The sequence below is a fragment of the Rhinatrema bivittatum genome, chromosome 5 (assembly GCF_901001135.1).
Source record: "Rhinatrema bivittatum chromosome 5, aRhiBiv1.1, whole genome shotgun sequence".
NCBI lineage: Eukaryota > Metazoa > Chordata > Amphibia > Gymnophiona > Rhinatrematidae > Rhinatrema > Rhinatrema bivittatum.
This window is the reverse complement of record NC_042619.1, coordinates 220,656,793-220,670,175: the sequence shown is the minus strand read 5'-3', so window position 1 is coordinate 220,670,175 and position 13,383 is coordinate 220,656,793. Positions and strand designations below refer to the sequence as shown.

Sequence of the window (13,383 nt, the reverse complement as noted above, 5' to 3'; positions counted from 1 at the left end):
GCTGGGGGGCACATGTTGGCAGCCTCTGCATGTAGTTGAGGCAAGAATCAAGTTGTCAAATAAACTTCCTGGAACTGAACTATCCGGTACGCCCTCTCGGTGTTCCAGGATCACCTGGCCCACAAAGTGGTTTTGATCCAGACCGATAACCAAGTTGTGATGTGGTACATAAACAAGCAGGGGGGCACGGGTTCCTTTCTGCTTTGCCAGGAAGCAACTTAAATTTGGGCGTGGGCCATATCCAGGGACATTTTTCTAAGAGCACTTTACCTGGCAGGGACAAAGAATGTGGTGGTGGATCGCTTGAGCTGGGTGTTTCACCCACACGAGTGGTTGCTCAACCCGACAGTCGCAGACAAACACTTCCTCCGCCTGTGGGGCACTCCAGACATAGACCACTTTGCCTCCCCGCGGAATTTCAAAGTGGTCTGCTTCTGCACCCTGTTCAGGGAAGACAGGGAAACAACCTCGGATGCCTTTGCCCTGTTTTGGGGCAAGGGGCTGCTGTACGCGTATCCTCCACTCCCACTGGTGGGGAAGACTCTCGTGAAGCTCCAGCAGGACAGTGGCACCATGATCCTGGTTGCCCCATATTGGCCGCAACAAGTCTGGTTTCCGATCCTGCGCGACCTGTCGATATGGGAGCCCATATGTCTGGGCACCTCCCCTGACCTTATCACGCAGGATCAGGGCAGATTGCGGCACCCAAACCTCCAGTCGCTGGCCCTCGCTGCTTGGATGTTGAAAGGGTAGTCTTACAGTCCCTCAACCTCTCTGATACTGTGTTGCAGGTCCTGGTGGCTTAAGAACATAAGAACATGCCATACTGGGTCAGACCAAGGGTCCATCAAGCCCAGCATCCTGTTTCCAACAGTGGCCAATCCAGGCCATAAGAACCTGGCAATTACCCAAAAACTAAGTCTAATTCATGTTACCGTTGCTAGTAATAGCAGTGGCTATTTTCTAAGTCAACTTAATTAATAGCAGGTAATGGACTTCTCCAATCCTTTTTTAAACACAGCTATACTAACTGAACTAACCACGTCCTCTGGCAACAAATTCCAGAGTTTAATTGTGCGTTGAGTGAAGAAGAACTTTCTCCGATTAGTTTAAATGTGCCACATACTAACTTCATGGAGTGCCCCCCTAGTCTTTCTATTATCTGAAAGACTAAATAACCGATTCACATCTACCCGTTCTAGATCTCTCCTGATTTTAAACACCTCTATCATATCCCCCCTCAGCCATCTCTTCTCCAAGCTGAAAAGTCGTAACTTCTTTAGTCTTTCCTCATAGGGGAGCTGTTCCTTTCCCCTTATCATTTTGGTTGCCCTTCTCTGTACCTTCTCCATCACAATTATATCTTTTTTGAGATGTGGCGACCGGAATTGTACACAGTATTCAAGGTGGGGTCTCACCATGGAGCGATACAGAGGCATTATGACATTTTCCGTTTTATTCACCATTCCCTTCCTAATAATTCCCAGCATTCTGTTTGCTTTTTTGACTGCCGCAGCACACTGAATCAACAATTTCAATGTGTTATCCACTATGACGCCTAGATCTCTTTCTTGGGTGGTAGCACCTAATATGGAACCTAACATTGTGTAACTATAGCATGAGTTATTTTTCCCTATATGCATCATCTTGCACTTATCCACATTAAATTTCATCTGCCATTTCGATGCCCAATTTTCCAGTCTTACAAGGTCTTCCTGCAATTTATCACAATCTTCTTGTGATTTAACTACTCTGAACAATTTTGTATTATCTGCAAATTTGATTACCTCACTCGTAGTATTTCTTTCCAGGTCATTTATAAATATATTGAAAAGTAAGGGTCCCAATACAGATCCCTGAGGCACTCCACTGCCCACTCCCTTCCACTGAGAAAATTGTCCATTTAATCCTACTCTCTGTTTCCTGTCTTTTAGCCAGTTTGCAATCCACGAAAGGACATTGCCACCTATCCCATGACTTTTTACTTTTCCTAGAAGCCTCTCATGAGGAACTTTGTCAAACGCCTTCTGAAAATCCAAGTATACTATATCTACCGGTTCAACTTTATCCACATGTTTATTAACTCCTTCAAAAAAGTGAAGCAGATTTGTGAGGCAAGACTTGCCTTGGGTAAAGCCATGCTGACTTTGTTCCATTAAATCATATCTTTCTATATGTTCTGTGATTTTGATGCTTAGAATACTTTCCACTATTTTTCCTGGCACAGAAGTCAGGCTAACCGGTCTGTAGTTTCCCGGATCGCCCCTGGAGCCCTTTTTAAATATTGGGGTTACATTAGCTATCCTCCAGTCTTCAGGTACAGTGGATGATTTTAATGATAGGTTACAAATTTTTACTAATGGGTCTGAAATTTCATTTTTGAGTTCCTTTAGAACCCTGGGGTGTATACCATCCGGTCCAGGTGATTTACTACTCTTCAGTTTATCAATCAGGCTTACCACATCTCCTAGGTTCACCGTGATTTGTTCAGTCCATTTGAATCATTACCCATGAAAACTTTCTCCGGAACTGGTGTCTCCCCAACATACTCTTTAGTAAACACTGAAGCAAAAAAATCATTTAATCTTTCTGTGATATCCTTATCTTCTCTAAGTGTCCCTTTAACCTCGATCATCTAACGGAAGCCTTCCACCAGGAAGTCTTACCGGTTGAAGTGGAAGAGGTTCTCCATCTGGTGTAAGGCAAAAGGCTCAGACCCTTTCTCATGCTCCACTCCGCATCTCTTGGACTATCTGTGGGCCCTCTCGGAGTCTGGCTTACAAACCACTCGATCCAAGTCCACCTGAGTGGTATCAGCACCCATCACCAGGGCATAGGTGGTATACCTATTTCTGTGCAGCCCTTGGTAGGTCGCTTCATGAGGGGCCTGTTGCATCTGAAGCCCCCTCTGTATCCTCCTTTTGAATCCTGGGACCTCAACGTGGTACTAGCGCGGCTCATGCAGCCTCCTTTTGAGCCTATGTGCTCCTGCAAGCTTAAACATCTCACCTGGAAAGTCATTTTCTTGGTTGCGGTCACCTACGCTTGTAGGGTAAGTGAACTTCAGGCGTTAGTGACGTGTCTGCCCTATACAAAATTCTTTCACAATAGGGTGGTTTTACTCAATCACCCTAAGTTCCTGCCTAGGGTGGTGTCTGATTTCCATCTCAATCAGTACATCGTTCTGCCCACCTTCTTTACGAGGCCCCATTCCCACCAGGATGAACGGGCTCTGCACAACCTGGACTGCAGGCATGTTCTTGTCTTTTATCTTGAGTGCACGGTAGCCCACAGGCAGTCCACCCAACTCTTTGTTTCCTTTGACAGAAATAGACTTGGCGTTGAGGTGGGCAAGCAGACCCTGTCCAACTGGTTGGCAGACTGTATATCCTTCTGCTACAAGCAAGTGGGCCTTCAGCTCGGAGGCCGCGTCAAGGCGCACTCAGTTAGGGCCATGGCAGCGTCGGTGGCACACTTTCGTGCGGTGCTCATTGCTGAAATCTGTAAGGCTGCGAAATGGAGCTCTGTGCACACGTTCACTGGCCATTACTGTTTGGACAAGGATGGTCGACCTGACAGTACCTTCGGACAGTCTGTCCTCCGTAATCTGTTCCAAGCATAAGAACCCAACTCTCCGTGCCTAGGGCCCAATGTTTGGTTCATGCTGCCTCCCGTTCTCACCCTCAGTACTTCTGTTGTTGTGCCTGTTGGCACCTGGTTAAGTTTTGTGGATTCTGTTATTGCCGGGGACAGCTGATAGCTTGGTAGTCACCCATTTGTGAGGACTACCATCCTGCTTGTCCTAGGAGAAAGCAGAGTTGCTTACCTGTATCAGGTGTTCTCCTAGGACAGCAGGATGTTAGTCCTCAGGAAACCCAGCGGAGTTGGATTCTCTATCGGTTTAATTTTTTTTTTTTTCGCTCGTCTTTTTCGCTATGATACGAGACTGAAGAGGGACCCTGTGTGGCCGTGCGGATAGTGGCATGCTGGGCATGCTCAGTGTGCCAGTCAGAATTTCTAAAAACTTTAACAAATGTTTTCCGTGCCGGGCTCCATCTGATGATGTCACCCTTCTGTGAGGACTAACATCTTGCTGTCTTAGAAGAACATCTGTTACAGGTAAACAACTCTCCTCTCTCTTTTGACACCTCCACAATGCACCCCAAATCCCAACCAGTCCTGTTGGACTGAAGACTTGAACATACCATGGCTCTCTTTCATGGCATTAACTGCAAATGGGGGCTTGTTAAGGTTTCGCAAAGTTTGGATTTGGGGGGAGGAGGCACCTTAGAGTTTAATGTAAGAGGGAAGATGCAATGATAACTTTATTTATGGCAGTATAAACATTTTTGGAGAGGTGCATGCCCTCACTGCTTGCCCACAGTGTTCCAGGTGTCCCTTTGCCATGGGCCATCCCATAAAATTCATAAAATTTATATCAGATGCACCTGAAGAAAAATGTAAATGGTATGTAGTACCTTGGGGGCTACTTTGTGACTTCAGTTTTCAAAAGGATACTTCTGGCTGAACCATGTACTTATCTTGGCCTTTTCCATGCTTAGTTTTTATTCAGTGCATAATTTTATTCATGCATGCAGCTTTTTGAATTTAGAAATTTGTGCAGCTATCAGACCATGAGTACTCAAATGGCTAAGGGCAGAATCCAGACCATTGCTTGACAAGTTTGTTTTGCTCAGTTTTGAAAATGGAAAAACCCGTTTATGTCTCTAATCGTGGGTACTGGATTGCCTCTTCATACGTACTTATGAATTTGGTAGGTCATTTTCGTCCACGACCTGTCCTCCACTTATCGAGTGCCCCTGCTGCTAGAGGAGCAAGGCATTATCAAGTACTTTAAACGGAGATTGAACCTTCCTATCGATGACCACCCAACTGAGCTTCTTTTCAAATGGAAGAGAATAGCTGACAGGTATTTGACAGTGCTGTTAAGTATTTCTTGTAAGAAACTGATATTGGAATACACTTAATTGCAAAGCAATGCTGCATTCATTCTGTGACCTACAGTGTTTCTTTAACTATGGCCCACATCATAGGAGAAGGCGTGGCCTAGTGGTTAGAGCAATGGACTGAGAGCACTGGTAAACAAAGTTTTTGTTTCCTTCATGCTTTTTGGTGTTCCAAATAGATTTTTTGATGCTGATCACAGATATTACTTCGAAATTTGTACATCACGTAAAGTTTCTGAGAAAAGGCCAATTTTGTGTTACAATAATTGTGAGATTTTAAAACATAATCTCGCATACATATATTTTCTTGCTGGACAGTAGTTTTTATGATTTTTAAAATTCATGTATTTTTGACAGCCATAAGCAACGTAACATGTAACATACTGTGAGTGACGAACATGATGAAAGGTTTTATGAAGACATTGTCAAAATGGAGAAACGGTATCAAGGTAAGTGGAACCCCTCCATGCTGGGTGACTAATGTTGGACTCTCATCCGCGAAGCGTCAGACAGTGATTACAAATGAAAATCTGCGGCAAAACATTTTTAGTTTTGTTTTCTAGTGCCTACATTGCCATTATAGCTTATGCCACTACAGACACATAACAATGCTTAATGTATATCACACATTTCTGGCAAACGGTACATGATAGAGACATAATAAATACATATTTGTGTTCAGCTTGTTAAAATCTACTTGTTTCACCGAAGGTTGTGGAGGAAACAAAATGTTCCCAGAAATTTGTTTACCAGTGGAACCAAAGAAGCCAGCATTCAGATCCCACTTCTTGTGACTTTGGGCTAATCACTTTATCTCTCATTGCCTCAGATACTCACTTAAGGCCGAATTTTCAAAGGCCTATGCATTCCATACCGGGAGATACACGTGTGGCTGGGACATGTGTGCGCCGCACGGATTTTCAAACACCTAGGGTGTGTACTGACTTTTTAGTAAATGCACATAAATGATTTTGCAAAGACTGGCGTCAAAGGCCTGACCCTCAAATGGTTCCAGTCATTTCTATTTAACAAAACTCAATCTGTTGCATGGGCAAAGGGCACTCCCCTCTAACTGTGTACGTGTGTGTATGTGAGATGAGAGCCTGTGTGTGCCTGAGAGTCTATGTGTCACATATAGGCTCTCAGACACACAGCCTCTCACTCTCACACGCACACACTTACACATGTTCATTCTCACACACGCAAGAACACACACACAGGCTCTCTCTCTCTTACACACATGCACACAGGTTCTTTCTCACACACAAGCACATAGACTCACATACATACACTCATTTTTTTCACACAATCCTACTCTCATATGCACATCCATGCTCTTATACACACTCCCTGTCTCCCTCCCTCATACACACAAGCTCTAATACACACACATGCACACAGGTTTTCACTCACACAGGCTCATACCTAGGCTCTCATTCTCACACCCACACACTCAGGGCCTCTCTCTATCTGGGCTGTGGTGGCATGGGTCCGCTATGGCTTCTCCGGGCCTCTTTTTGGACCATGGCCAGATGGGGTCTGCTGCGACTCGATTACTACTTGGCCTCTCCTCCATTGCCACAGGCTATGAGATGCAGATGGTGCTCAGGGCACCCCTCAGCTCGCCTACCCCAAAGACTGGCTAGAGATTTCACCTGTGGAGTGGCTCTGGGCTTGGTCCACTCACTCCCTGATCCTTTTCTTTTTTTTAATGTATGAAATTTTAGAAGATTTACAAAGTAAACCTTAAGAAAATGCAGTAACATCTACAGAAATAAAAAATACAGAAAAAAAAGAAGAGAAAAAATCATAATGTAGATGCATCTAGTCCAAATAATAGGTAGCAGAGGCAAGAAAAGAAAAATAACATTCTCACAGGACAAGCAGGATGGTAGTCCTCACATATGGGTGACATCACAAGATGGAGCCCAATCACGGAACACTTTTGTCAAAGTTTCCAGAACTTTGACTGGCCCCTACTGGGCATGCACAGCATGGCACGAACCCTGCAGCCAGCAGGGGTCCCCCTTCAGTTTTCTTTTTTCCGCGCAGCAGTAGCCTGGTGTTTTAGGAGCTCTGAAGAGATTCCTGACAGGAATTTTTCTCATGGAGTTAATTAAATTTAAATTGCCCCACAGGGGTCCCTCCTTAACTTTTCTCAGGCAGCGGTACTCCGGTAAGTTTTTGACCGTCTTTCGTTGATTACCGTCGAGTTTGGCCCTCGCGGCCTACTGGCCGTCGACTGTACCGCGGCTCAATTTTTTTCTATGGCCATGGCGTCGGGGTTTCGTCGGTGCCCGGACTGTACTCGCACCATGTCTATCACAGACCCTCATGGAGTCTGTGTAATGTGTTTAGGCTGTGAGCATGATGTCCTGTCTTGCACCAAATGTGCCCTCATGACACCAAAAGGTCGCAAAGCCAGAATGGAGAAGATGGGACTCCTCTTCTGTGCTCACACCCCGACGCCGTCCATGGCATCGACGTCATCGGAACCGGCACCATCGAAGTCGCACCAGCATCGACCACCGTCCGGTAACCGTCCGCCATCGATGTCTTCACGGCTATCGACTCCCGTTACTTCTCCTCAAGATCGAGGGGATCGTAGTGAGAAACATCGCCATCGACATTGTCTCGGACCGTCGAGGGAGCGAAATCATCGACCTCGCCACCGTCCGAGCCACCATCAAAGAAGCCCCGTCCAGGAACGGCACCGACCATTCCTGCGATCGGGACATCGAGGCCACCCTCACCCGATCGGGGTTTGAGAGTTGCGATTCCGCCTGTAAAGGTGGTCCCTCCGACTGTGCCTCCGCCTCCCTCTTCCATCACGGAGCCGGGGCTGCTTGCTCCAGGTCTCTGAGAAGAACTGGACCGGCTGGTCCAGAAGGCCATCGACAAGGCGATGCAACGGCTCCAGGTTCCTCCGGCACCGACATCGGCACCGAGAGTTGAACCGGTCACCGACCCGATTCCAGCAGCACTGGCACCGCTGCTATCCCGAATGGAGGCGCTCATCACCGACCTTCCAACGGTGATTCCCGGGTCTCCGATGGCTCCGGTGCGCTCCCTGTTGACAGCTTCTTCGGGAGGAGAAACACCGTTCCAAATTCCTTCTTCAGGAGTATTGCCTCAGCCATCGATGCCATGTCCACCGATTCATTCATCGGGGGCGATACGCACATCGGCGCCATCGATGCCTTCGATGCCGGCACCGATGCCCTCCAGACCATCCACGGTGCCCCCGGTGATTCCTTCGATTTTCTGGAGCCTCAGCCGGGGCCTTCGGGTATCCAACCCCCTTCTTGTCCTATAGGTCAGTCTGCTGATCCTTATGACACATGGGGTGATGATACTTCCACAGACACCAATGACTTACCTTCACCTCCCTCTCCTACTGAAAGTAGAAAGCGTTCTCCTCCAGAGGACCTTTCTTTCATTAATTTTGTGAAGAAAATGTCTGAGTTGGTCCCTTTTCAGCTTCAGATGGAGCAGGATGATAGGCACCAGATGATGGAGCTCCTCCAATTCCTGGATGCCCCTAAAGTGATCACTTCTATTCCCATTCATCAAGTTCTTCTTGACCTCCTCAAAAAGAACTGGGAGAACCCTGGATCCATTGCTCCAGTACACAGAAAGGCTGACACTACCTATTTAGTGCAGTCAGCCCCAGGCTTTCAAAAATCTCAGCTCGACCACCACTCAGTTGTGGTAGAATCGGCTCAAAAGAAAGCAAAAAGGACGAAGCTTCACTCATCTACCCCTCCTGTTAAGGAACACAAGTTCCTAGACAATATTGGTCGATGAGTGTTCCAAGGGGCCATGCTTATCTCCAGAATTGCTGCTTACCAGCTGTATATGACCCAATACAACAGGGTCATTTTCAAGCAGGTACAGGACTTCTCTGAAACCCTGCCTGACCAATTCCAAGAACAGCTTCAAATCCTTGTCAACAAGGGGTTTGAAGCAGGAAAGCATGAGATAAGAACATCTTATGATATATTTGACACCTCTTCTAGAGTGTCTGCAGCTGCCATTTCGGCAAGACACTGGGCCTGGCTCAAATCTTCTGACCTTCGCCCAGAAGTACAAGACAGGCTATCTAACCTACCATGTGTAGGAGACAATCTGTTCGGTGAACAGATCCAGCAAATAGTGGCTGAATTAAAGGACCATCATGAGACCCTTAAACAGCTCTCATTGGTACCTTCCGACTTCCCCTCTAGACAGCCCTTTAGGAAGGATTCTAAGAAGTCATTCGTCCGTCCAAGGAAGTACTATCCTCCACCAGCAAGGTCCCGAACTCGAGACCTTATCAAAAACCTCAGCCTCGCCAGGCCCGAAAGCAAAAGCCACAAGCAGCTCCCCAGCGGGGCCTGCTTCAGGTATTTGACTTTCACTTGGAGAGCAGCAGCCTATTCCTCTGCCAAGCATACCAGTGGGAGGTCGATTATGCCACTTTCACGGCATGTGGCAATCAATCACAACCGACCAATGGGTGCTAGCAATCATTGCTCAGGGTTACCACCTAAACTTTCTTGCTCTTCTACCGGACTCACCACCTCTGCAAGCGTGGGGAGTATCCGACCTCTCTGTCCTTCTGGACTAGGAGGTTTCCCTTCTTCTCCAGTTAAGAGCAATAGAACCCATCCCACTCTCGCAGCAAGGCTTAGGGTTTTATTACCGGTACTTTTGATCCCCAAAAAATCCGGGGGACTTCATCCAATTCTGGACCTACACACTCTCAACAAGTACCTCCAGCAGGAAAAGTTCAAGATGGTAACCTTGGGCTTGCTTCTACCTCTTCTACAAAGAGGAGATTGGCTCTGCTCTCTGGACCTTCAGGACGCATACACCCACATTGCGATAGCTCCAGCTCATCGCAAGTACCTCAGGTTTTTAGTAGGCCCACAGCGCTATCAATACCAAGTGCTTCCATTCGGCCTAGCATCGGCAACATGAGTCTTTACCAAATGTCTCGTGGTTGTCACAGCTTTCCTCAGGAAAGAAGGTGTTCACGTCTACCCCTATCTGGACGACTGGTTAATCAGGGCCCCCAACCCAGCAAGCCGCTCGGTCGTCCCTTGATTTGACCCTTACACACTCTAATTTCTCTAGGATTTCTCGTCAATTACGAGAAATCCTATTTAGTCCCATCTTGTCGTTCATTGGGGCAGACTTGGACACCTTGCAGGCAAAGGCCTTTCTACCTCAACAACGAGCACTAACCCTCGTGTCTCTCGCTTACTAGTTGCAGTCTCAGCATACAGCAACAGCTCGCCAATTCCTCATTCTTCTAGGACACATGGCGTCCTCAGTCCATGTCACACCAATGACCCGACTGGCCATGAGGTTCATGCATTGGACTTTGAGGTCACAATGGATTCAAGCTGTTCAGCCTCTGTCGACTATTGTCCACATCACCGACTCACTCCGGCTGTCTCTCGCCTGGTGGAAAGATCAGAACAATCTCCTCCACGGACTGCCCTTTCAAGTGCCAGATCCTCAACTCATCCTCACCACCGACGCTTCCAACCTCGGGTGGGGAGCCCATGTGAACGATCTGCAGACACAAGGATCTTGGTCTCCAGAGGAAGCCAAACACCAGATAAATTTCCTGGAGCTTCGAGCAATGCGATATGCTCTCAGAGCTTTTCAGGATTGCCTATCAAATCACGTCATCCTGATTCAGACGGACAACCAGGTGGCCATGTGGTACATCAACAAGCAGGGAGGCACAGGCTCCTTCCTTCTGTGTCAGGAAGCTACGCAGATTTGGGCGGAAGCGCTCTCCCACTCGATGTACCTCAGGGCCACCTACTTGCCGGGAGTGGACAATGTCTTGGCAGACAAACTGAGTCGTGTCTTCCAACCGCACGAGTGGTCTCTCAACCCCTCGGTAGCGACCTTCATCTTCCAACAATGGGGTTATCCCCAGACAGACCTCTTTGCGTCCCCTCAGAACCACAAAGTGGACAATTACTGCTCCCTCATTCACAGCAAACACTCTCAGCCCAGAGATGCATTCTCCCTCTCGTGGGCAACCAGTCTGCTTTATGCATTCCCTCCACTTCCTCTTCTCTCGAAGACTCTCGTGAAGCTGCATCAGGACAAGGGAACCATGATCCTGATAGCACCTCACTGGCCACGCCAAGTGTGGTTTCCCATACTCCAGGATCTTTCCATCCGCAGGCACATTCCCTTGGGAACGCACCCGCTTCTGATCACTCAGAACGATGGATGTCTACGCCATCCCAATCTTCAGGCCTTATCCCTGACGGCATGGATGTTGAAAGGTTAATCCTTCAACCACTTAACCTTTCAGATTCAGTTTCTCGTGTCCTGATTGCTTCACGGAAGCCTTCCACAAGAAAATCTTATTCCTATAAATGGAAAAGGTATACATCATGGTGCTCTTCGCAATCCCTTGATCCCTTTTCCTGTCCAATCCCAAGGTTTTTGGACTATCTCTGGCATTTATCGGAGTCAGGTCTAAAGACCTCTTCCATTAGAATGCATGTCAGTGCGGTAGCCGCCTTCCATAAAGGTGTCAGGGATGTTCCTATATCAGTACAACACCTCGTAACACGTTTTCTGAAAGGCTTGCTCCATATCAAGCCACCTTTACGTCTTCCGGCCCCTTCTTGGGACCTTAATCTGATTCTCGGTCGGCTCATGAAACCACCATTCGAGCCTCTTCACTCCTGTGACCTAAAATATCTCACATGGAAAGTGATTTTCCTTTTGGCTATCACTTCAGCTCGCAGGGTTAGTGAGTTACAGGCCCTAATTACCTATCCGCCTTACACTAAACTCCTGCAGGATCGGGCGGTACTCTGCACTCACACTAAGTTCTTACCTAAGGTAGTTTCGGAGTTTCACATTAATCAATCCATCATACTACCTATCTTCTTTCCCAGGCCCCACTCCAATCCAGGGGAACAGGCTCTGCATACCCTTGACTGTAAACGGGCTCTAGCGTTCTCCCTAGACTGTACAGTTGCCCACAGGAAGAGCACTCAGTTATTCGTCTCTTTCCATCCCAATAAATTAGGGCACCCTGTGGGTAAGCAGACTCTCTCCTCCTTGTTGGTGGACTGCATATCTTTTTGCTATCAGCAAGCAGGCATTCCTTTTCAAGACCGTGTTAAAGCACACTCTGTGAGGGCCATGGCGACTTCAGTAACACACCTACGATCGGTGCCGCTTCCTGACATTTGCAGGGCTCCCACCTGGACTTCTCTCCACACTTTCGCAGCCCACTATTGCTTGGACAAAACCGGAAGACAAGATTCCATCTTCGGCCAGTCTGCCCTGCGTAACCTGTTTCCAATGTGACGTACCAACACCCTTCCGCCTGCCCAGTGGGGTTCAGGATGCCCTCTACCAAATTCCACCCCAGTTGTTGTGCCTGTTGCACGCCGTTGGGTACATTTGGTGCATGTTCGGACATCCTCAGCTCGGTACTCACCCATATGTGAGGACTACCATTCTGCTTGTCCTGTGAGAAAGCAAATGTTGCTTACCTGTAACAGGTGTTCTCACAGGACAGCAGGATGTTAGTCCTCACGAAACCCGCCCGCCGCCCCACGGTGTTGGGTTCGTAACGTTTTGTTGTTTTATTTTTCGGCACTGCCTGTAGATTTCAAATAAGACTGAAGGGGGACCCCTGCTGGCTGCAGGGTTAGTGCCATGCTGGGCATGCCCAGTAGGGGCCAGTCAAAGTTCTGGAAATTTTGACAAAAGTGTCTGTGATTGGGCTCCATCCTGTGATGTCACCCATATGCGAGGACTACATCCTGCTGTCCTGTGAGAACACCTGCTACAGGTAAGCAACATTTGCTTTTCAAAGCCAAGGTAGAATAGTCATTCTAATAAGTCATGATATTCTCAATTAGTTGACCCTCACAACACCAATATCCTGAATCATGGGCATTGTGGGAGATGTTCTAGTATCAGAGCTCAAAGTTATCCCAAGCTTTAGGGAAGATTCCTGAATGGTACATGCTCCAGGGCACTGACTTCCATGGACGGTGACATGCCTATCCATTGAACCCCCACTGAGGAGAGTTAAGACTGTGGCTGCTGCCTGCCCTTCTGTTTCACCATAATAGCAGCTAACTAAAGAGAGAAATATGTTAAATCAGGCACAAAGTAGATTCTTTGTCAGCATCCTGCCATGGAGGCCATCTTGCTCCCAACTTTTCCATATTTACATCTGGCCTATCAGTGACCTCATTCAATCTTTCAACAATGAATGCCACCTATCTGCTGATGACATAAAACTGTGTGACAAAATGGGATCTAACCAAACGTAATCTATTGCAAACCTCAATGATTTTCTTACAGCAGTAGCCTAGTAGTTTAATGACCACAAACTTAAGGTAAACCCCTTGAAATCTGAACTCCTCTGGCT

At 47.4% G+C, this 13,383-nt stretch overlaps 1 protein-coding gene across 5 annotated transcripts in view; it reads left to right on the top strand.

The window, feature by feature from the left end:
• The window catches only part of CTPS2 (CTP synthase 2), a 428,947-nt gene that overhangs the window by 155,661 nt on the left and 259,903 nt on the right, over positions 1-13,383 (top strand). For all 5 annotated transcript variants that reach the window (XM_029603286.1, XM_029603284.1, XM_029603287.1 and 2 more), the window contains one exon: positions 4,779-4,930. In XM_029603286.1, the coding sequence (XP_029459146.1) occupies positions 4,779-4,930 (152 nt within the window). The remainder of the gene's footprint in view (positions 1-4,778; positions 4,931-13,383) is intronic.